At 42.0% G+C, this 24,962-nt stretch overlaps 1 protein-coding gene and 1 pseudogene across 2 annotated transcripts; one reads left to right on the top strand and one right to left on the bottom strand.

The window, feature by feature from the left end:
* Positions 1-4,321: 4,321 nt before the first annotated feature.
* LOC110528268 (TBC1 domain family member 20) lies at positions 4,322-13,740 on the top strand. 2 transcript variants are annotated; one of them, XM_021610195.2, is made up of 8 exons: positions 4,322-4,600; positions 5,293-5,525; positions 5,653-5,733; positions 10,362-10,548; positions 10,701-10,802; positions 10,924-11,065; positions 11,536-11,720; positions 12,205-13,740. In XM_021610195.2, exons 2-8 carry the CDS (start codon positions 5,330-5,332, stop codon positions 12,470-12,472), a joined length of 1,161 nt encoding a protein of 386 aa, XP_021465870.2. In that variant the 5' UTR covers positions 4,322-4,600; positions 5,293-5,329; the 3' UTR covers positions 12,473-13,740. The 2 variants fall into 2 exon arrangements, with proteins under 2 accessions (XP_021465870.2, XP_021465869.2); XM_021610194.2 differs by having other exon boundaries at positions 5,340-5,525.
* Positions 13,741-17,729: 3,989 nt separating this feature from the next.
* Positions 17,730-23,817, bottom strand: LOC118965360 (annotated as a pseudogene).
* Positions 23,818-24,962: the final 1,145 nt, after the last annotated feature.

Genomic DNA, 24,962 nt, shown 5'->3' on the forward strand with positions numbered 1-24,962 from the left:
GTTATCATTATGTTTTCAAATGACATCCCCAAGAGGTAAAATATATAGTGAAAACAATAGTGGTCCTAAAACGGAACCTTGAGGAACACCGAAATTTACAGTTGATTTGTCAGAGGACAAACCATTCACAGAGACAAACTGTATGCTCTAGTCGGCTGGCCCTCGCTCCATATTCTCGCCAGACCCACTGGCTCCAGGTCATCTACAAGTCCATGCTAGATTCAGCTCCGCCTTATCTCAGTTCACTGGTCCCGATGGCAACACCCACCCGTAGCACACACTCCAGCAGGTGTATCTCACTGATCATCCCTAAAGCCAACACCTCATTTGGCTGCCTTTCCTTCCAGTTCTCTGCTGCCTGTGACTGGAACGAATTGCAAAAATCGCTGAAGTTGGAGACTTTTATCTCCCTCACCAACTTCAAACATCTGCTATCTGAGCAGCTAACCGATCACTGCAGCTGTACATAGTCCATCGGTAAATAGCCCACCCAGTTTACCTACCTCATCCCCATACTGTTTTTATTTATTTACTTTTCTGCTCTTTTGCACACCAGTATCTCTACCTGCACATGACCATCTGATCATGTATCACTCCAGTGTTAATCTGCTAAAATTGTAATTATTCGCCTTCCTCCTCATGCCTTTTGCACACAATGTACAGTGCCTTGCGAAAGTATTCGGCCCCCTTGAACTTTGCGACCTTTTGCCACATTTCAGGCTTCAAACATAAAGATATAAAACTGTATTTTTTTGTGAAGAATCAACAACAAGTGGGACACAATCATGAAGTGGAACGACATTTATTGGATATTTCAAACTTTTTTAACAAATCAAAAACTGAAAAATTGGGCGTGCAAAATTATTCAGCCCCTTTACTTTCAGTGCAGCAAACTCTCTCCAGAAGTTCAGTGAGGATCTCTGAATGATCCAATGTTGACCTAAATGACTAATGATGATAAATACAATCCACCTGTGTGTAATCAAGTCTCCGTATAAATGCACTTGCACTGTGATAGTCTCAGAGGTCCGTTAAAAGCGCAGAGAGCATCATGAAGAACAAGGAACACACCAGGCAGGTCCGAGATACTGTTGTGAAGAAGTTTAAAGCCGGATTTGGATACAAAAAGATTTGCCAAGCTTTAAACATCCCAAGGAGCACTGTGCAAGCGATAATATTGAAATGGAAGGAGTATCAGACCACTGCAAATCTACCAAGACCTGGCCGTCCCTCTAAACTTTCAGCTCATACAAGGAGAAGACTGATCAGAGATGCAGCCAAGAGGCCCATGATCACTCTGGATGAACTGCAGAGATCTACAGCTGAGGTGGGAGACTCTGTCCATAGGACAACAATCAGTCGTATATTGCACAAATCTGGCCTTTATGGAAGAGTGGCAAGAAGAAAGCCATTTCTTAAAGATATCCATAAAAAGTGTAGTTTAAAGTTTGCCACAAGCCACCTGGGAGACACACCAAACATGTGGAAGAAGGTGCTCTGGTCAGATGAAACCAAAATTGAACTTTTTGGCAACAATGCAAAACGTTATGTTTGGCGTAAAAGCAACACAGCTGAACACACCATCCCCACTGTCAAACATGGTGGTGGCAGCATCATGGTTTGGGCCTGCTTTTCTTCAGCAGGGACAGGGAAGATGGTTAAAATTGATGGGAAGATGGATGGAGCCAAATACAGGACCATTCTGGAAGAAAACCTGATGGAGTCTGCAAAAGACCTGAGACTGGGACGGAGATTTGTCTTCCAATAAGACAATGATCCAAAACATAAAGCAAAATCTACAATGGAATGGTTCAAAAATAAACATATCCAGGTGTTAGAATGGCCAAGTCAAAGTCCAGACCTGAATCCAATCGAGAATCTGTGGAAAGAACTGAAAACTGCTGTTCACAAATGCTCTCCATCCAACCTCACTGAGCTCGAGCTGTTTTGCAAGGAGGAATGGGAAAAAATGTCAGTCTCTCGATGTGCAAAACTGATGGACATACCCCAAGCGACTTACAGCTGTAATCGCAGCAAAAGGTGGCGCTACAAAGTATTAACTTAAGGGGGCTGAATAATTTTGCACGCCCAATTTTTCAGTTTTTGATTTGTTAAAAAAGTTTGAAATATCCAATAAATGTCGTTCCACTTCATGATTGTGTCCCACTTGTTGTTGATTCTTCACAAAAAAATACAGTTTTATATCTTTATGTTTGAAGCCTGAAATGTGGCAAAAGGTCGCAAAGTTCAAGGGGGCCGAATACTTTCGCAAGGCACTGTATGTACAGTGGAGAGGCTTCAATGAGACATGGGGTTGTCCTGATGGGGGGTAAAATATGGAGCACCACAGGCAGATGGGCACCAGAATGGAAACACTATGGGAAAGGGAAAGGGGGATACCTAGTCAGTTATGGAAGGCATGTCTAAGTCAAGGACATGATCTTGTACTGTAGTAAGCCAAGGCCTACAGTATCTGGATCAGGGGCGGCTATAGCAGGCAGAAACAGGAGAATGGTCCTCCTCTTCCTTCAGCCGCCTCTCCTTCCAGTTCTCTGCTGCCAATGACTGGAACGAACTGCAAAAATCACTAAAGCTGGAGACTCTTACCTCCCTCACTAGCTTTAAGCACCAGCTGTCAGAGCAGCTCACAGATCACTGCACCTGTACATAGCTCATCTGTAAATAGCCCATCCAATCTACCTCATCCCCATACTGTATTAATTCATTAATTTATCTTGCTCCTTTTCACCCCAGTATCTCTACTTGCACATTCATCTTCTGCACATTCTACCATTCCAGTATTTAATTGCTATATTGTAATTACTTTGCCACCATGGCCTATTTATTGCCTTACCTCTCTTATCCTACATCATTTGCACATGCTGTATATAGATGTTTCTACTGCATTATTGATTGTATGTTTTGTTTATTCCATGTGTAACTCTGTGTTGTTGTATGTGTCGCACTGCTTTGCTTTATCTTGGCCAGGTCGCAGTTGCAAATGAGAACTTGTTCTCAACTAGCCTACCTGGTTAAATAAAGGTGAAATTAAAAATTAAAAAACAACATCAACTAGCTAGCTATAATATCAGATAAACATTTTCAGGAAAAGCATAGCTGTTATCTGTAGTAACATTATTATTTGAAACCACCACATGCACATCATCTGTATCTGTGTTACATTCCATTTGATGTTTTAATATATTTGTACTGTAATGCTATCTGTCTCAAGTTGTACAAATCATCAGCATGAAGAATTCTGAATTCTGTTGAATTGTCAAGTGGACTGAATCTCATAAAAATAATGTTGGGCTTTTCTTTCAGATCTGCTAAGCACACCTCTGGTAGCCACACAATCACTGCCTCAGAGTGGGTAAGCTCCTTCCTGGCTGGCCCTGTCCAGGGGTGACATTGGTGACCGTGTCTCCCATCCCCCTGTCTCAGTCCCCAGTAATTATTATGCAATAGCTTATGTGCCGGGGGGCTAGGGTCAACTTGTTTTATCTGGACCCATATTCACAAAGCTTCTTAGAGTAGGAGTGCTGATCTAGGATCAGTTTGTACTTTTAGATCATAATGAATCAAATTATATTAACTTGTGGGACCTAACCCTAGATCAGCACTTCTACTCTTCTAGCGCATTTCCATATGCGATTTACCCCAGTGTTTTAACCAAAAGGCTCAGACTTTTCTGTTTCCATCTACGTGGTCCGCCACCCATGTCTCACTGGGCCATGGCTCTTGCGGACCTGCTCTCACTTGGGACCAAAGCCAGGCCACTGGCACTTTTCAGATTTCATTTACATAACAATGGCTAACACCTTCTTACAAAGCAACTGTTTTGATTATGCAGAGGCTGTTGATTCTGCTCTTCAAAAGTCCTCACTGTCAGCCCAACTATAACACAAGGGTGTATACACTACACCCTTTTTTAGAAATGAAAACTTCATTATTGAAATGAAACTGGTCCATGAAAATGTGCATATGTTTTTAGAAGTGGGGGGGGAATTATTATTATGATAAATGTATTATGATAAACACTCCAAACAGCCTACCCAACCGCTCAGAGGCATTCCTCATGGTCCTAATATTTTGTGAAGTGTATGATTTAGATAAGGAGAGATTGTGTGAAAAGGTTGGAGAGGCTGGACAGGGTTGAGGTGGTGTAGTGTGGGAAAAAAAGTGGAGACTAGGGCTCTAGTTCACTTTCTTAGAGAAACAGGACACATGAAGATAATTTAATGTACTGTATGAAGGCCGTGACCTTCCACACACTCCAGTACAGTAGGTGGTGGTGTAAACACCTTAAATGTTGGCTGCGATCCGACAACCCAATCCCAAAGAAGAAGGAAGCAGCAGCAGCAGCTAGCTAGCTACCCTGTGCAGGCAATAATGATATGGCCTATTTTACTGGACCAGTTTTGCAACTGGCTATCTCTCTAGCTTGTAGGAGTAACCATTTGTAATGTATAATCAATTTGGTGTATAATCAATTATATCGATCGAGTAATCTACGATGACAATAGGACTATCGTGGAAACCATGAAAAGATCTAGAAGTGTTGGTGCGTCTTCACCTTTGAATGGGATAGGAAAACAAGGTATGTATTGCTAGATGGCGTAATGGACATTCGTTAAACAAAAAAACAAACCAAAAAAAATATATATATGTTTTTAGTTAACGTTAGCTAGCTAGCTAACTAGTTACCTGAATTAGTCGAAGGTGTCTCTGTCTAACTAGTTAGCTATTTGTCATGTTTGCACGTAATTCGTTTTAGATTAACTAGCTAGCGAATGTCACGAGCTGGAAAATGTAGCTAGCTAACTAGCTAATTGCATTAACGTTCGCTAACGTTAGCTAAAAACATAGAATTGACTGGTAAGGTTACCCGTTGATTTGGAGACGTGGTCTCCTAAGTCTTTCATCAAACATAAGGACAATAATAAATACTACTAGTACTTACTGGCTTCCTTGAAAGACATTTTAGGTACCTAAATAACATTTCTTCATACTGTAAACACACAATTATTCCCATTGTGTGGCATAGTGGCATCACTATCAAGCAAAGTGCAGGCATAAGGTCATGAAGTGGGCTCACTATTACATGATGGCTGGCAACTCTGAGAATGTGGTTATTTTACTGGAGTGCTCCCTCACTTTAGCGAGCTGGGAGTCTGCAGTTCAGTTTTGTGAGTGATGCACTTGGTTGTCTGTTGGCCGTTTGGCCTCTCCACTTCTGAGTATAGCTATCTCAGGAGGATGTTCTGGCTAATGGCCACTGTGTTACTGTAGCTGCTGTGGGTTGAGGGACCTCAGCTGAACCATTGTCATGTGGACAGATGGCGACTCCCGGAGGAAGAGGAAGGTGGCAGAGATCTCTCAGGCCCTGAATGTGACGCCAGTGGATGTGGCGGCACTAAGGAGGATGGCCATCAGTGAGGGGGGGCTGCTCACAGACGAGATCCGCTGTAAAGTGTGGCCCCGGCTGCTGAACGTGCCTACCGACACCCTGCCTGAGAAACCAGGTAAGCTGCCTGGGCAGTGGGCACTGCTACTGACAGACCATAGATGCCACTGAGGCTACAAAGGGTACTAGACCACAATTAAGTGCAGGGGCACATATTCACCCTTTTCTCATTGTCTTTTCTCCAGAGGAAATAGAGAGGGAGAATAATAAGGACTATAACCAGGTGCTGTTGGATGTCCAGCGTTCCCTTAAAAGATTCCCTCCTGGTGAGTGACACACATTTCTATTTATTAGGGATCCCCATTAGCCAAGGCAGCAGATACTCTTCCTGGGGTTCAAACATATTAAGGCACTCACATTTGTGTTTTTAATTTAACCTTTATATAACTAGGCAAGTCGGTTAAGAACAAATTCTTATTTACAATAACGGCCTACCGGGGAACAGTGGGTTAACTGTCTTGTTCAGGGGCAGAATTATTATTATTATTATTATTATTTTTTTACCTTGTCAGCTCTGGGATTCAATCCAGCAAATTTTCGGGTTACTGGCCCAACGCTCTAACCACTAGGCTTACCTGCCTCCCCACATTACACATAAAACAAAATATAAAACACTACATCATATAACATTGTTACACCACTACATATCTACAACACAAAATGTATGATACCACCATACAACAATATTACAATGTGCATGTGTGTGTAGAGTGCATTTGCTAGCGCCTGTATGCGTGTGTCTGTACCTGTGTTTTATCAGTTCCCTGCTGTTCCTTAAGGTGTATTTTTATCTTGTTTTTGTTATCAGATTCTACTGCTTGCATCAGTTACCTGATGTGGAATAGAGTTCCATGTAGTCATGGCTCTATGTAGTACTGTCGCCTCCCATAGTCTGTTCTGGACATGGGGATTGTGAAGAGACCTCCTGTGGCATGTCTTGTGGGGTATGCATGCACACCTCAGACCATGTTCTTAGAATAGCACTAAATCATGTCAGGTTGTGTTTTGTCATTGTCTGTTTTGGCTGTCCCTCTTGAATTTGACTTGTGTGATGCAGATGTACAGGTACGCAACCCTGTCATTTTGTATTTGTGTTCTATGTGTCACTACTTTCTTTATTAAAGCAGCAGCAATCCTAGCGGTTGGAGCATTGGCCCAGTAACCTAAAGGTTGGTAGTTTGAATCCCCTAGCCGACAAGGTGCAAATCTGCCGGTGTGCCCTTGAATATAGCACTTAACCCTAATTGCTGCAATGTTGCTGTTGCTAATGGCGGAACTTGCCCGAGACACCTCTCAGAGGGTGTCTCGGGAGTTGGGATATGCAAAAAGCACATGGACAAATATGCACCCACCTAATAATAATACTAATTATTATTATTATTATTAAGAAAGTCTGATCTGATTTACTGAGCGATTTGAAATTCTGCCATGCTTGTTTCTCGGGCATGGCACAGGAAAGTTTTGCCATTTTTGTAAATTAAAGGCATGATGTTTTTATGGTGAAATCCTGCACGGAGTCTTCACCGTGCGCTGCCACTTTAAGAGCGCAGCAGCAGTCAGGAAGGAGGAAATAAAGATGACTCTTCCGGCTCTGTGTAGGGGCTATCGGTTAGCGTGGCAGTTTGACGGTGTGTGCAACTCTGCAGAAGTATTGTAGTTTCCGCGTACTTAGTTTATATATTTTAAAGTTTGATCGTCTTTATCGCGCTACCCCTGATGCGTTAGAACCGTTCAAGCCTCTGATCACATGGATTACTAGCAACATTGTTGCAAGCTTTTGTCAAACAACCAACGATTGTGTCAGATGGACGAATGCACGTTCAAGCCTGGATGCAACAGCTAAACTCATCTCTTTCTATTTCCTTCAGTTCTTTACACTGAAATAATTTCTCTTTGTGCTGCGTTCCCTTTTATTTTCAGTACCTTTGGTGAACTAATAATTAACCTTTTGACTTTTTAGTTAAAGGGAGGTTGCGTGAGTTTGTTTTATTGTTTGAACTGTTGATTTTGTGTGGGACTATTGACATTTGGCCAATAAGCTTTTTGGACATTATAAGGCCTTCTGTTTTGTCTATGGACACATTCACACACACATTCATACCCCCCTCACTCCAGGTAATACAGTATATTGCAAAAGGTGTATAACTGAGTTCCTGTTGACATCAGTGCATAGAGGCCAAGTTATACATTTATTTCTCTAGTTGAGGAAATCAGCTGGGCCTTTTGACTTGTGACCTATTTGATTTATTTCACCTTTATTAAACCAGGTGGGCCAGTTGAGAACAAGTTCTCATTTACAACTGCGACCTGGCCAAGATAAAGCAAAGCAGTGCGACACAAACAACACAGAGTTACACATGAGATAAACAAACGTACACTCAATAACACAATAGAGGGCCTCCTGGGTGGCACAGCATCGCAGTGCTAGCTGTGCCACCAGAGATTCTGGGTTCAAGCCCAGGCTCTGTCACAGCTGGCCACGACCGGGAGGCCCAGCGTCGTCCGGGTTAGGGGGGGGGTTTGGCCGGCAGGGATATCCTTGTCTCATCGCGCACTAGCGACTCCTGTGGTGGGCCGGGCGCAGTGCACGCTGACCAGGTTTCCAGGTGTACGGTGTTTCCTCCGACACATTGTTGCAGCTGGCTTCTGTGCATTGTGTCAAGCAGTGCGGCTAGATTGGGTTGTGTTTCGGAGGACGCATGGCTTTCGACCTTCGCCTCTCCAGAGTCCTTACGGGAGTTTCAGTGACGAGACAAGACTGTAACTACTACCAATTGGATACCACGGAATTGGGGAGATAAAATATAACACAATAGAAAAAGCTGTATAGTGTGTGCAAATGAAGTAAGGAGGTAAGGCAATAAATTGGCCAATGGTGGCAAAGTAATTACAATTTAGCAGTTTACACTGGATTGATAGATGTGCAGATGAGGATGTGCAAGTAGAAATACTGGTGTGCAAAGAGCAGAAAACAGTAAGGTAGGGAGTTGGTTGGATGGGCTATTTACAGCTGTGTCTGTACACAGCTGCAGCGATCGGTAAGCTGCCCTTTTGCATGTAGGGGGCAGTATTTTGTTTTTGGCAACAAAAAAAACATACCCATTTGAAACTGCCTATTTCTCAGCCCCAGAAACTAGAATATGCATATATATAATTGTCAGATTAGGATAGAAAACACTCTAAAGTTTCCAAAACTGTAAAAATATTGTCTGAGTATAACAGAACTGACATTTCAGGTGAAAACCTGAGGAAAATCCAATCAGGAAGTGCCTCTTATTTTGAAACCTCTCTGTTCCTATGCATGCCTATCCTCCATTTAAAGGGATATCAACCAGATTCCTTTTTCTCTGGCTTCCCTAAGGTGTCAACAGTCTTTAGACATAGTTTCAGGCTTTTATTTTGAAAAATGAGCGTGAAAGATCACATTGCGTAAGTGGATAGGTGAGTGCTCTCGGAGTGAGTTTTGCGCTACAGAGTAAAGCGGCTATTGTTTCTCCCGGTGTTATTGAAAAACCTACACACCCGGTTGATATATTATCAAATATATATTTTAAAAACAACCTGAGGATTGATTATAAAAAAACATTTGACATGTTTCTGTGGACATTATGGATATTATTTGGAATATACATCTGCGTTGTCGTGACCGCTCTTTCCTGTGGATTTCTGAACATAACGCGACAAACAAACGGAGGTATTTTGGGTATAAAAATAATCTTTATGGAACAAAAATAACATTTGTCTCGTGAGTGAAAACATCCGAAGATCATCAAAGGTAAACGATTAATTTGATTGCTTTTCTGATTTTCGGGACCTAGCTACTTAATGCTTAGTGTACATAATGTTATGTTATGCTATCGATAAACTTACACAAATGCTTGGATTGCTTTCGCTGTAAAGCATAATTTCAAAACCTGAGACGACAGGTGGATTAACAAAAGGCTAAGTTGTGTTTTGCAATATTGCACTTGTGATTTCATGAATATGAATATTTTTTAGTAATATTATTTGACTGTGGCGTTATGCTATTTAACGGTTGCTGACGAAAATGATCCCGCTAACGGGATGGGTAGCGACAAGAAGTTAAAGTTAGTGAGGGAGAAGTCTCCAACTTCAGGAAAGGCGGCCATAGAAGGTGTTGTCTTTGGGAATGACCAGTGAAATATACCTGCTGGAGTGCGTGCTACGGGTGGGTGTTGCTATGGTGACCAGTGAACGGAGCTTTACCTAGCAAAGACTTGTAGATGACCTGGAGCCTGTGGGTTTGGCGACAAATATGTAGCGAGGACCAGCCAACGAGAGCATACAGGTCGCAGTGGTGGGTAGTATATGGGGCTTTGGTGACAGAACGGATGGCACTGTGATCGACTGCATCCAAATTGCTGAGTAGAGTGTTGGAGGCTATTTTGTAAATGACATCGTCGAGGATCGGTAGGATAGTCAGTTTTACGAGGGTATGTTTGGCAGCATGAGTGAAGGAGGCTTTGTTGCAAAATAGGAAGCCGATTCTAGATTTAATTTTGGATTGGAGATGCTTAATGAGTTTGGAAGGAGAGTTTACAATCTAGCCAGACACCTAGGTATTTATAGTTGTCCACATATTCTAAGTCAGAACCGTCCAGAGTAGTGATGCTGGGCGGGCGGGTGCGGGCAGCGATCGGTTGAAGAGCATGCATTTCGTTTTACTATCATTTTTAAGAGCAGTTGGAGGCCACAGAAGGAGTGTTGTATCGCGTTGAAGCTCGTCTGGAGGTTTGTTAACAGTGTCCAAAGAAGGACCATGTGTTTACAGAATGGTGTTGTCTGTGTAGAGGTGGATCAAAGAATCACCCGCAGAAAGAGCGACATCGTTGATATATAGAGAGAAGTGTCTTTGACCCTTCTCCCTGTGTAGGCATGCCAGACAAGCAGCGTGAGGGCCTCCAGGAGGAGCTGATTGACATCATCCTGCGGGTGCTGGGAAGGAACACCCAGCTACACTACTACCAGGGCTACCACGACATCGTGGTCACCTTCCTACTTGTGCTGGACGAACGTCTGGCCACTGCTCTGGTAGAGAAACTCTCTACGCACCACCTCAGGTGGGTCTTTGTCTGTTTTGGTGTTCACACAGGAGCTTGGCTTTAAAATGGGGGTTAAGTAGAAGGGGAATCCATTTTGAAAAGAGAACGTAGCCAGCCTAATCCTGGTTCAATTTGTCACGTTGTGGTCCTCTGCTGTTCCTTTACTGCAGGGACTTTATGGACCCCACCATGGACAACACTAAACACATCCTTAACTATCTGATGCCAATCATCGAGAGGATCAACCCAGAGGTGCATGACTTCATGCAGCAGTAAGCATCTCTTCTCTTGTTCTGTTAGTACAATCAGTAATTAGTCAAATAATTAATGAGCACAACTAATGAAGATACAATACCAATAATTTTACTAATGTTCCACTGAATGTGTCTCCAGGGCAGAGGTGGGCACCATCTTTGCCCTTAGCTGGCTCATCACCTGGTTTGGCCACGTCCTATCAGATTTCCGCCACGTTGTGCGGTTGTATGACTTCTTCCTGGCCTGCCATCCTCTGATGCCAATCTACTTTGCTGCTGTGGTGAGTGTCCTCTAAAGTGGAGCCCAACATAACTCTCTCCTTTTTTCCTTTGGTCAGGGGCTAGATCATTCTTAGAGTTCAAATGTGCCTCAAATCAAGTGTTTGCTTATGAAAAACATATTTTTATTTTTGCAGCAGAGCTTAGCTGACCACTTATGCTGTGCTCTTCCCTTTGGACAATAGCTTCTAAATTGCCCCTGAGGAGTTTGATAAAACTGCATTGAATTCAATAGATTCATAGACCAGGGTTTCCCAAATGTTTTGCCCTAGCACTAAACATCTGATTCAAATAATCAAACCTTGATGAGTTGGTTATTTGAATCCGCTGTGTAGTGGTAGGATAAAAACCAAAACGTACACCGAGGGGGCCCCAATACAGAGTTTGGGAAACCTTGGCATAGGCCATAGACCGCATGCTGTTAACGAGTTTTTGTATTGTGCGTGCACTGTTTGGTCGGTGTCTATTCCAGATTGTGCTGTATCGAGAGGACGAGGTGTTGGACTGTGAGTGTGACATGGCGTCGGTGCACCACCTCCTGTCCCAGATCCCCCAGGACCTGCCCTACGAGACACTCATCAGCCGTGCAGGAGATCTCTTTGTCCAGTTCCCCCCCTCCGAGCTGGCCAGGGAGGCTGCCCAACAGTACAGTCAACAGTAAGATTGTCTACCTACTTTCTCGCTTGTCTCTTTTTGCCACAGTCTCCCATGGATCCCCCCCTACAGATCCTCTACCTCCTATCTCCTGTCTGTCTTTTGCTCTCTTTCGCACCCTCCCTCTGCTACCTCAACACGCTCGGGTGAGATGGTGTGAACTGTCGCTTTAATAACCTGATACTAAGAGAATTCTGTTCCTTCTCATTAGCCTGTATGACTGTTACTATCATGTACTTATTCCCAGCATATTTAAACAATAACACATGAATTTTAACTTATACATACCCCAAGCTAAGGTACTGTATATTTAGGAAAATACATGTCTGTCCTTCTGAGGTTTGCTCTCCTATACCACTAGTAGTATAGGTGAACTATAGAACTAGTTTGTTGTAGAAGTAACAAGGTTCGCCCCAAACAGCTGTGAATTCCCCTGCGTTGTCCCAACAATAGCTGGCTGGCGTTAATGTTTTCCTTGGTCTCTCAGGACAGCAGCTTCCACCTTTAAAGACTTTGACCTGGTCTCAGAGCAGCAGCGGCCTGACTCAGTCCTGCGAAGGCGGCTGAGGGAGAAGCAGGCGCTGGAAGGAGCAGCTGCAGGGGCCATGGTGGTGATGGCACAACCCACTGTGGCCCGACGCTTCGTACGACTGGCCGTCATGGGGCTCACTGTGGCCCTGGGGGCAGCTGCCCTCACCCTGGTCAACACAGCCCTGGAGTGGGTGCCCAAACTGGACTTGCATCTCTTCCCCTGAGCGAGGGGGAGACTTGGAGGGAACAAATGGGGGCTGACGTACAGACTTAAACAGGGCGGCTATTACAGCAGAAGACGTACACGAGAGGGAAAGAGAATATGGAGTTCTGTTCCCTATTATGAAGGACGAGAATGGAACAGAGACTTGACTGTTAACTTTGTCTTTAATTTATATTTGTAAATAAAATAACTGGATACTGATAAATGTCGTGCACAGAGGGATTAAGCTATTTATGTGATGGCAAGCGGCAACTTTTAAGGCTTTGGGTTACTAGTTGAAGAGCAGTCACTGGGGTCGAAACTGCTGCCAATGAAGAGTGTATGTGATTGTGTCCGAGATGGCACACTTGTCCCTATGTAGTGTACTGTATAGGGTGCCATTTCAGATGCTGTGTGTTCATGCTATTCGGTTCAAGGGTGAGTTAAATGACCCTCTGAGCCTCACATGGGCCATGTTGGCACAAGGACAGACAGTTCTCGCACGCCCCCCCTGGCCTGGTCTCCCCCCCCCCCCACCCCCGGCAGATCAAGTCAAATTGCCTGCCCTAAAAACACGTCCTTTTCATTACTGTACCAAGACCAAATACACAACTCCCATCTTTGTATGTTTAGCACTTAATTGTATCATTTTCTAAAGCATTAAGTTATAGGAACTATAATTTTTGCATAAACACACCACCCATATTTATCATGGATGACAATTTGCATAAGTTATGCCTAAAATAAATGAGTAATAGGTTAGCTTTGATCTCGGACAAAGCACCGATGGCACTGCCAGATATCCCATAAGCCCTGACTGGATCCCATGCTTTTATTGCACAATAATTAAATCCTATTTAGTTAGTTCCACATGTCTTCACATTTCAGCAGAACTCATTATACTCACCAAATGGCTTGGTTGAAGAAAGGACAAGGTTTTTGCACATTTCATTTTTAGCAATGTCACTTGAGCTTGTTGACAGAGTTTAAAAAAAAAAGTGATTCATTGGACCTGCTCATTTGTTCAACAGAAATACATGTGTATAATCATGCGTAGTCGACTTGATTGCGACACAGATACTCAGCAGTGCCTATTTTGGATATCAAACAATACAGCTCCATCAGTCTTATTTGCAATAGGTGGATTTTGTTGCACAGAAATTGCCTCATTCTGTATCATTGCACTAAATGTTTTTTTCTGCCTTTTATGTTGATTTCTGTTATATTTGTCATGAGAACAATTAAAACATTTACAAGATCAAAGCAAATAAACTACCTAGGTTGAGTGGACAATTGTATCTGTTTAGTTCCCTATTTGCTTATACAGTATTTCTTTAGGGTCAATGCAGTCTATTTATGGTTTATACAGTCTCTGTTTACACTTACGGGCTAAAAATGAATCTTCCAAGCAGTAAAAGTAGAAAATCTATTTTTTGGATCATTCATCAAGAGTCAAGTTTTTAATTCCCAAAGTAAATAATGCTTTACATTCGTCAAACATTTTATTGTAGACATTGTGCTCTGCAATGATATCCTTTTAAAAAAAGTACCTCAACACACGACTTGCAGGGTTAAAAATAAGAAATTGTCTACGCTGAACAGATTGGCTGTAGTCATCAATGACAGAAATGTATGGCTTCTGCTTGGAGTGTTCAAACAAACACTTCCAAGATCAGGCTGGAGGAATGGTCAAACCATACTACAGAAGAAATGTGATTGTTCATTACCACCATTTGATAACAACTTATAAAATCTAACAGAACAAATGAATGTTAAATACTCCATTAGAGTTGTACATGCTCCCTCAAAAGTCAAATTAATCTGCTTGACTTGTTGCTGTGTATAGTTATCCCCGTTATATGTATCTTTTACATTGTCTAGTATTGATGAATTAAGGTCATGACTAGCACTTTATGGAGACCCGTCTCAGTTTACTACTTAAGTTAAACAATTAGTCAACATGACATTTATTTTCTACATCAAAGACTATATTCTTCCAGGGTCGGAGACTTGCCATTCAACAGAAACATAAAGAAAACAAGCTTCTTGAATTTATATCACAACCCTGTTTTGTTCAAATGGAGTGTCCCCTGACAGATAAAGGTGGTGATATGTCAATTTACAAATTATTTTGCATGTACAGTGCAAAATAATATCAATCTCCCAAATAGGTAATACAATTAGTGATATAGCAATGTCCTTTGAACTCTCAATTAAACACCAGGATAATGTTATTCCGTTATGTTATTCTCATATCGGGAATCATCAGACACTCAATGGTGTTCAAAGTTCCAACATAAAATGAATATAAAGTTCCTTTGGAAGTAAGACCAGCCAGTGTCTTCACAAAGAACTGAACAGAATCCTAACAAGTTATGTGCACAATTTTACACAAATCATCCCTTGACATCAGTGCATGAGTTTTTCAAAATCCAGGTTAGGATTGAACCCTTACTGAACAGGGCCAAATGGGCATGCAGGGCACATGCCCTGGGTTGACACGGGAACAGCACTCCCACAGGATTCCTGTAGGAACGAGAGTGAAACTCCCGAGTTAAGTTCCGGACAGGTCGGGACAGGATCAACAGTCCACATGAAGTACAGGAATCAATTTTTTTTTTGTTATAAGCCGTTTTAGAAGGCCATATTGTTTAGAATTTTTGGGCCCCTGTCCCTCCCAACAGTAACATGCGTTCTTCAGTCTTCAATCACTACCTTTATCAGCAGGCAGGCATAAAACAGTAGCTAGCTAAAAGTTCTCTCATCTCGTGAGCACTGAGCATGCAATTAAAATGAGCAAGGGACAGGAGTGATTTGTATCCGGACAAGACAAGAAAGTAATAGAACTGTTACGCATTATATAATTGTTGCGGGATCAGTACAGTACGGGACAAAATTGACAGGATAAGACGGACAGGAATGAATTCTCACTCCCGTGTCAACCTCTGTACAGAATACAAATATTCCAAAACATGCCTGTTTGCAATAAAGCACCAAAGTAAAACTGCAAAACGTGGCAAAGAAATTTACTTTTTGTCCTGAATACAAAGCGTTATATTTGGGGCAAATCCCACAACACATCACATCACACAACACATCACTGAGGACCACATTTCATATTTTCGAGCATGGTGGTGGCTGCATTATGTTATGGGTATGCTTGTTTTTTTAGGATAAAAATAAACTAATAGAGCTAAGCAAAGGCAAAATCCTTTAGGAAAACCTGGTATTCCAACAAACACTGGGAGACAAATTCACCTTTCAGCAGGACAATAACCTAAAACACAAGGCTGGCATAAGGCATACACTGGAGTTGCTTACCAAGACGACATGAATGGCCTAGTTAGAGTTTTGACTTAAATCGTCTTGAAAATCTATGGCAAGACTTAAAAATGGCTGTCTAGCAATGATCAACAACCAATTTGACCTGAATAATTGTTTTAATAATAATGTGCAATTATTGTACAATTCAGCTATGCAAAACTCTTAGAGACTTACCCAGAAAAACTCAAAGCTGTAATTGCTGCCAAATGTGATTCTAACATTTATTGACTCAGGGGTGAATACTTATGTAAATGAGATATTTCTGTATTTCATTTTCAATACATTTGCAAACATTTAAAAAAAATATATGTTTTCACTGTCATTATGGGGTATTGTCTGTAGATGGGTGAGAATTTTTTAAATATTTAATCCATTTTGAATTCAAGCTGTAACACAACAAATGTGAAATAAGTCAAGGGTTATGAATACTTTCTCAAGTCACTGTAAATTGTATAAATTCATATAAAATATTTAAAGCATTTAATGAGACAACTAAAAGATGTGCAACATGAAAATATAGTTCCATTTATATTGTGTAATTTATTGACGGTCCCTAACTAGCACCAGAGATAGGCTATCAAACCAACTTTGCCACGGTCACACACCAGCCGGCTGAAGCTACACTACCGTTCAAAAGTTTGGGGTCACATAGAAAGGTCCCTGTTTTTGAAAGAAAAGCACATTTTTTGTCCATTAAAATAACATAAAATTGATCAGAAATACTGGCTGTGCCAATTGTAGGTTTAATCAAGGTCAGGTTCACCTTTAGACTTCTCATAATAGTTCAGTAGTGTAATAGGCTGATAGTATGTGTAATCAAAACCCATATACTCCATATCACAGTTCAGTAGTGTGATAGGCGGATAGTATGTTTCATCAAAACTCGCTATAGGCTTCATATTGCAGTTCAGTAGTGTAATAGGCCGATAGTATCTCATGTTCAATCAAAAACAGGTTTAGTGGAAATCCACTGGGATTCTCTGCCTCAAACCTTATTACAGGGGCTGAGTCACTGGCTTACTGGTGCTCTTTTATCACTGACGTGATCTTCCTGTCCGGGTTAGCGCTCCCCTTTGGGTTTGTGCCGTGGGCGACATCTTCGTGGGCTATACTCGGCCTTGTCTCAGGATAGTAAGTTGGTGGTTGAAGATATCCCTCTAGTGGTGCTTTGGCAAAGTGGGTGGGGTCATATCCTGCCTGTTTGGCCCTGTCCGGGGGTATCGTCGGATGGGGCCACACTGTCTCCCGACCACTCCTGTCTCAGCCTCCAGTATTTATGCTGCAATAGTTTATGTGTCGGGGGGCTAGGATCAGTCTGTTATATCTAGAGTATTTCTCCTGTCTTATCCGGTGTCCTGTGTGAATTTAAGTATTCTCTCTACCTCTCCCTCTCCCTCTACCTCTACCTCTACCTCTACCTCTCCCTCTACCTCTACCTCTACCTCTCTCTCTACCTCTACCTCTACCTGATCCCTAGGACCATGCCTCAGGACTCCTGGCCTGATGACTCCTTGCTGTCCCCAGTCCACCTGGTCGTGCTGCTGCTCCAGTTTCAACTGTTCTGTCTGCGGCTATGGAACCCTGACCTGTTCACCGGACGTGCTACCTTGTCCCAGACCTGCTGTTTTCAACTCTCTAGAGACAGCAGGAGTGGTAGAGATTAAAAAATACTTTGAATGATCGGCTATGTAAAGCCAACTGACATTTACTCCTGAGGTGCTGACCTGTTGCACCCTCTACAACCACTGTGATTATTATTATTTGACTCTGCTGGTCATCTATGAACATTTGAACATCTTGGCCATGTTCTGTTATAATCTCCACCCGGCACAGCCAGAAGAGGACTGGCCACCCCTCATAGCCTGGTTCCTCTCTAGGTTTCTTCCTAGGTTCCGGCCTTTCTAGGGAGTTTTTCCTAGCCACATGCTTCTACACCTGCATTGCTTGCTGTTTGGGGTTTTAGGCTGGGTTTCTATACAGCACTTTGTGACATCAGCTGATTGATTGAAATGGTGAGCAGAAACAGGGCTCTACCACTTAGAGGGAAATAACTATCTGTATATTTCCACATTACCTCCAGCATCTGTGTGGTCTGTTTTACAGTCTTTCTCAGCTCTGATCCAGAAATCGTCTTGAAACTCCTTGCAGTTCCTGTCTTTGTGGATGGCCTTAAAAGGAGGTAGACAAAAAGGTTGTTGTCCAGGCACACATCTTTATCTTCATAATTTATTTTAGCATTCAAGGGGGGACCAGGGAGGAGGAGTGAGAGAGAAAGTTGACATACCTTGCAGAGGAGACAGTTGTTCTCTGCAGAGCTTACACATAAACTCGTTGACTTCATCCTCAAAGATGCCCCAGCCAGCGTAGTCAGGAGTTTTGCACTGGTAGCTGTTCTCACTCCATGTCTCAGTGATACTGAGCCTCAGCTCTAGAAACTTCTGGTTCTCCTCCCGAGAGAGAAGCTAAAGAGACAAAGAACAGGTCACTGTGTAAAGTACAACATCATTGACTAAATATGTGTTATGGTGATGTGTATCTTTCACAAAAGCATCTTTGGGTCTTTTAAAGCACCCTTCATAAATTATACAAGGTAATGTCATCACTTAATACAGATAACCATCGTGAGATAGCCTGGGTACAGGTTGTTTTTTTCCTTAGCCAACAAAGCATAAACAGACTGGCTGCCAGGCTAAGAGTGAGAGCACCAGCAGGACTCACAGATTTGATCTCCCGGTCATGCAGCTTGCTATCACAGCTGTAGTTTTCGTCCTCATAAGGGCAGGTCACCTCTGCATACATGTTGTTCACTATGGTTCCTTTAAGACACTACCAGCTTAGAAAACACACCCAAATAAGAAGGCATTTAACCTGAACCCATCTCTAATTACTTTATTATTTAGATGGCAGTTGTGTTAGTTTTTTATTTATTACAGATGAAACATTCACAGAAACATATTTAATATTGATACAAGGTGAGTAAGACAACAATCCTATTAGATTTCCATTTATTTCAGATTAAACATAAATTAGTATTTCATGTCTATATTATTAATAGCAGTGGAGCGACAGTGATCTACTCAAGAGAATACCAGCCAGGGCTTTGTCTCAATAGTTGTAGCTTTATTTATTTGTGCATGAGACAATGGAACCTAGTCAAGATGAGTCATACCTGCAGAAAACATGCAGGCACTACCGCAGTGTGGCTCCCTCCACTGGCGGAAGGGAGCAGTAGCAGATAGGACAGTCCAGCTCCTCCGTGTTGGAGACGAGGCTGTGGGCGTCCGTTTCCACCACTCAAGACATTCTTCTCCCGCTCTTCCTCCAAAGCCTTTATCATCTCACTTACTTAAGTATATTTTAGCGATTACATTTACTTTTGAGACTTAAGTACATTGTAAACCAAATACTTTTAGACTTTTACTCAAATAGTATTTTACTGGGTGACTCACTTTTACTTGAGTCATTTTCTATTAAGGTATCTTTACTTTTACTCAAGTATGGGTACGTTTTCCACAGCAGCAAATGTGTTTATATCCCTGTTAATGAGCCTTTCTTCTTTGCCAAGATAATCCATCCACCTGACAGGTATGGCATATCAAGAAGCTGATTAAACAGCATGATCATTACGTAGGTGCACCTTGTGCTGGGGGACAATAAAAGGCCACTTTAAAATGTGCAGTTTTGTCACACAACACAAAGCCACAGATGTCTGAAGATTTGAGGGAGCGTGCAATTGGCATGCTGACTGCAGGAATGTCCACCAGAACTGTTGCCAGATAATTTATTGTTAATTTCTCTACCATAAGCTGCCTCCAACGTAATTTTAGAGAATTTAGCAGTACATTCAACCGGCCTCACAACCGCAGACCTCATGTAACCACACCAGCCTAGGACCTCCACATCCATTTTTCACTTTAAAATGTATGCCAAACAAAAACTAATGATTGCAAAGTTAAACAAACCATACAACTCTATGCACAAGGACTACTTATAACAATTTCCACCGAAAATTTTACATTAACATATTTAAGAACAGTGCAGATATAAAGCTTGATAACAGCATGACAGAATGACGGTTTGGGCTGTTTGTGCCGTCATTCTGTTACCAAACTTTGCAATATACAAGTCGGAAGTTTACATACACTTAGATTGGAGTCATAAAAACTTGTTCACCCGCTATCAGTAGCTAAGGGAAGAAATCTGTGGGCATGCGCAGAGAGTGAACCATAGGCGTGAACAATAGCGGCAGCAAAAGGTAAAGCCCTGTATGGGATTGTTTTGAGTACATTGCTGGAAAGGACAAAATAAAATGTATTGTAGTGTCAGAAGATGGTAGCGTGTGTGGAACAGAGATAAAAGGAAAACCCAACCTACCTCAAAGTTCATCTATACAGCGCCCACAAAGAATCATACAAACAGTTTCAGAATAAAGACAAGGTGAGACAGCCAACAGCTATTCGTAGCTGCACATCAGGACAACCAACTTGAACAGTTTGCATGAAAAGAGCAGAAACATGGCAACCTCATTCAAATGAGTTTACAAAATAAAAGCAATAGTTAGTTTATTCATCCAGTCTGGCAAGACTGTGCGGTGAGACAGCATTCAGAAAATTCAACCAAACACTTGATCCCAAATGTAAAAGTCCTGGCACGGTTTGATTGCTTTGCAAATGGATACAGCAACCCTTAAAGTTAAGGAGATTCCGAAAGAGGCATGAAAAACAACCCTGTGTGTTTACGGATGGAGCAAGAAAGGACTGACTGCGTCTTTTATGTGCGTATCAGTCTGCTTCTATCACCCCTCCTCCAACAAGGCACAGCATAGGCAAGGCATAACAGATCACCGACCATTTCGAATCCCACCGTACCTATACTCCTCTATGCAATCTGGTTTCCGAGCTGGTCATGGGTGCACCTCAGCCACGCTCAAGATCCTAAACAATATCATAATCGGCACCGACAAAAGACAATACTGTGCAGCCGCAATGATTGACCTGGCCAAGGCTTTCGAGTCTGTCAATCACAGCATTCTTATCAGCAGACTCAACTGCCTTGGTTTCTCAAATGTCTGCCTCGCCTGGTTCACCAACTACTTCTCAGACAGAGTTCAGTGTGTCAAATCGGAGGGCCTGTTGTCCGGACCTCTGGCAGTCTCTATGGGGGTTCCACAGGGTTCAATTCTTGGGCCGACTCTTTTCTCTGTATACATCAAAGATGTCGCTCTTGCGGCTGGTGATTCTCTGATCCACCTCTTCGCAGATGACATCATTCTGTATACTTCTGGCCCTTCTTTGGACACTGTGTTAACTAACCTCCAGATGAGCTTCAATGCCATACAACTCTCCTTCCGTGGCCTCCAACTGCTCTTAAATGCAAGTAAAACTAAATGCATGCTCTTCAACTGATCGCTGCCCGCACCTTCCCGCCCGCCTAGCATCACTACTCTGGACGGTTCTGACTTAGAATATGTGGACAACTACAAATACCCAGGTGTCTGGTTAGACTGTAAACTCCCATTCCAGACTCATATTAAGCATCTCCAATCCGAAATTAAATCTAGAATTGTGCAACAAAGCATCCTTCACTCATGCTGCCAAACACACCCTCGTAAAGCTGACTATCCTACCGATCCTCGACTTCGGCAATGTCATTTACAAAATAGCCTCCAACACTCTACTCAGAAAATTGGATGCAGTCTAATATAGTGCCATCTGTTTTGCCACCAAAGCCCCATATACTACCCACCACTGTGACCTGTATGCTCTCGTTGGCTGGCCCTCGCTTCATATTTGTCGCCAAACCCACTGGCTCCGGGTCATCTATAAGTCCTTGCTAGGTAAAGCCCCACCTTATCGCAGCTCACTGGTCACCAAAGCAGCACCCACCCATAGCACGCGCTCCAGCAGGTATATTTCACTGGTCACGCCCAATTCCTCCTTTGGCCCCCTTTCCTTCCAGTTCTCTGCTGCCAATGACTGGAACGAATTGGCTTTGGGGGTGACTGAAAAAAACTTGTAACATATACGCAGGGAGTCAGGAAGCAGGTGCAGAAGGTGAGTTTAATACTAAGAAACATGAAGATAATCAAAACAGGAGTAATGTACAGAACATAAACAAAACCAATACTGCCTGAAGATTGAGGCTACTGAAGGCTAAATAAAGGGGGCGTAATCAGGGTGATAATGAAGTCCAGGTGTGCGTAACAAAGGGTAGAAGGTGTGCGCAATAATGGCTGCTAGCTGTGCATAATGTGGGTTGCCTGGACCGGTGGTTAGTAGACCTGGTGTGAGAGAGCGGGAGTAGGCGTGACATAACTATAGGCCTACAGCACACTAAAACTGAAACTTGATAATATAATCACAAAATATAAATAATTATATGAACTCAAAATCAATAAAAACTAGTCAACCAATTCTGAAATCTAACTGAAACTAAACTGAATTTCAAATATAAATATAAAAACTATAATAAAACTACAATAACCTTGGTGGAAACTATTTGTTTTTGTTTTATTTGAAGTTATACAGTTGAAGGTATTTCTGTTGGAGTTTACACAGAGAGAATATGCTGGCTTGCCGGGTCTTCCATATTATGTCACATCCTGCAAAAAAAAAAATCTGACTTCGGCATTCTTCGGAATTTTGATCAGTTTTATTTAAGAACTCAAAAGATGTTAAAGGAAGGTGTAACCTTTCATTGGGACTTTTGATGCATATACTAATGCAAATCCATATAATACATGTGGTTACATTTAGGCTACCTATCCTTTAAGTGTGCATGTGTGTGTCACAAGCTGATATACTGACAACCTGTGGGCCTTGCTCAGTATAATAGGTTATTTTTGGAAGACCAAATGGTGCTGTAGGGTGGAGTGTCCTTACGGTCTAGCCGATGGTGCTCCTCCTGGTTCAGTTGATCCCAGCTGAGGTTGACAGCATGGGCAGACTTGATGTACAAGTAGGCCTGGTCTTCATTATTCCTCAACCAATGGCTGAGTGTTAGTCCTCGGCCAGACGCTTCCTGATCACCCAGCTCTGCAGAGATGGATTAAATTCATGGTTGGTATTGATCTGTGGAGAGATTCAAGAATACATGGGAGCTTTGTCTCTACTTGTTTTCATACAAATATGTGTATTAAAGACACTGAATAAATAGAGAAAAAATATATGACATATTTAAAAAATAAATATGATATTGTTTAATTGCTGTTGGTGAAAATAGAGTTGCATCAATCATTTGTTTTACCTTCTCTTTCAGATCTGAAATGGTCATGTCGAGTGTTACCAACAAGGCAACAGGAACATGGTTATCTGAATGTGCATCCCCGACTCCCAACTTCAAACTGCAGCAAAGCAACCAGAAAAGGTAACTGGGTCTGAATTACTCTGCACTTAAACACATTTACAAAGGTTTTACTATTCATTCAGTTTTTCAAGAGAAAGGTGGGAGCTAAAGTGTAAAGTAAGTCATCCACAATCCCTTGTACCTCGTGGTCGATTATTGTCATGTCGATTATTCCACTTGTGTTTGCTCTCATATACAGTATAGGACAATCCTATGTAATGTTAAGTTTGACCAACAGAACACTACTAAATGATTCCACATACCGAATAGAGTCCTGGGAGTAAGCCTTGTGGGAGATCCTGACAGACATTGGTACACACAACTCTGCCAGCTACTCCAAACACCTCTTGGCTTCCTCTTTGTCACCACAGCTGATGGCCTCACTCAACAACTGGGCTAGCTCCTCCACTGCAGTAGAAAAATTACCTTTTCATCAATGCATAGAACAATGCTAATTTAAACTTGGTCAGAGACCAGATATTGCATGTGCTGATTTTCACATATTACAGTATGTCATATTATGTGTCACTATCATTGCTCTTTGGCCCTTTATTGACCTGCCTATTTAGACATTATCAGGAAATCAGAAATGAGAACCACACAAACATAGGCTATGCCTAACTTTATTATGAATAACCTTTATTCTTACCCTCCTTTTAATCTTAAATTGCTTGTGAACGTCACCTCATGAGAAGACATAGTTTGACCTATTTTATGAAATTACAAGCAAAAGAAAATCATGATACAGAAGAATAACAAAGTGAAAAACAACATTATGCAAAATGGAAACGTTCACTTTGACAGCACCCTTTCACTTTGACAGCACACTAAGGACAATATTTATATTGTATTGTAAACTAAATAACGTGATATTTTAGCCATAAGTATACTTTAGCTATAAAAGTGCAAAGGGGTGCAAAGGGGATTCTCAGCTGATCAGCTTTCAGTTACGTAATATGGCTATCAGACTTCTTCGTACAGTTTCCACAACTGTTGACAATAGAAAACCTTTCCTTTGCCTCAACATTTGAATGTAATTATAGAACTTGAACCTTCTCTTTACGTGTGTAGCTATTATCAAGATCAGAAGCAGTAGCGGTGAGTGGGTAAAATCACTGGTGAAGCCAACCTCTGTCCAGTGAAGTCCACAAAGCATATTGCATGTACTGTACAGTAACAAACAGTTACATGACCTACATCATGGTCAAGCAAGTTAACTTGTGACAGACAACTTGTGACCACTGTGAAACTGATAACAGGGAAGGAAGTCTCCCCACCTAGGGAGGGGAGAAACATTGGACTTGCAGTAGATTGTGTAACATGTTGTAGGATGTGATAAGCAATGTATGAAGACTTGTAAACTATATTGTCATTGTCTGAGAGGAGGAGGGACATTTATGATGAAATGAGAGGTATATAAACCAATGTACATGTAACGATGGCCAGAGTTCTCGTAAAAAAAACGTTGCTGACTATTGTAGACTGGCCTCTGTCTGTTTCATTTCAACAAGAACCTTACAAATTCTTGGTAACAGACCGAGTAGTTTAATTGAAGTTCAGTTTATGAACATTGAAAACATAATTCTCTTAACAAATACAGTGACAATTAAAAGATACACCCATTTTAGTCCAATCAACATAAGCTACATATGATGTGGCTGTCCATGATTCTGATTTCTGTGTGCGTGTGCGCATTTGTGCAAGTAGAAAACATGTTGACTCACCCTACTTGTAGAGAAAGGCCAATGCCATCCTCCTCTCTTTGATGTTGATGAAACGGTCTATCACTCTGTCATACTGTAAAATACTTATATGTTTTGTTGTCCTAGGCTACCTGGCTAAAA

This window comes from Oncorhynchus mykiss, chromosome 7 (assembly GCF_013265735.2).
Source record: "Oncorhynchus mykiss isolate Arlee chromosome 7, USDA_OmykA_1.1, whole genome shotgun sequence".
Classification (NCBI taxonomy): Eukaryota; Metazoa; Chordata; class Actinopteri; order Salmoniformes; family Salmonidae; genus Oncorhynchus; species Oncorhynchus mykiss.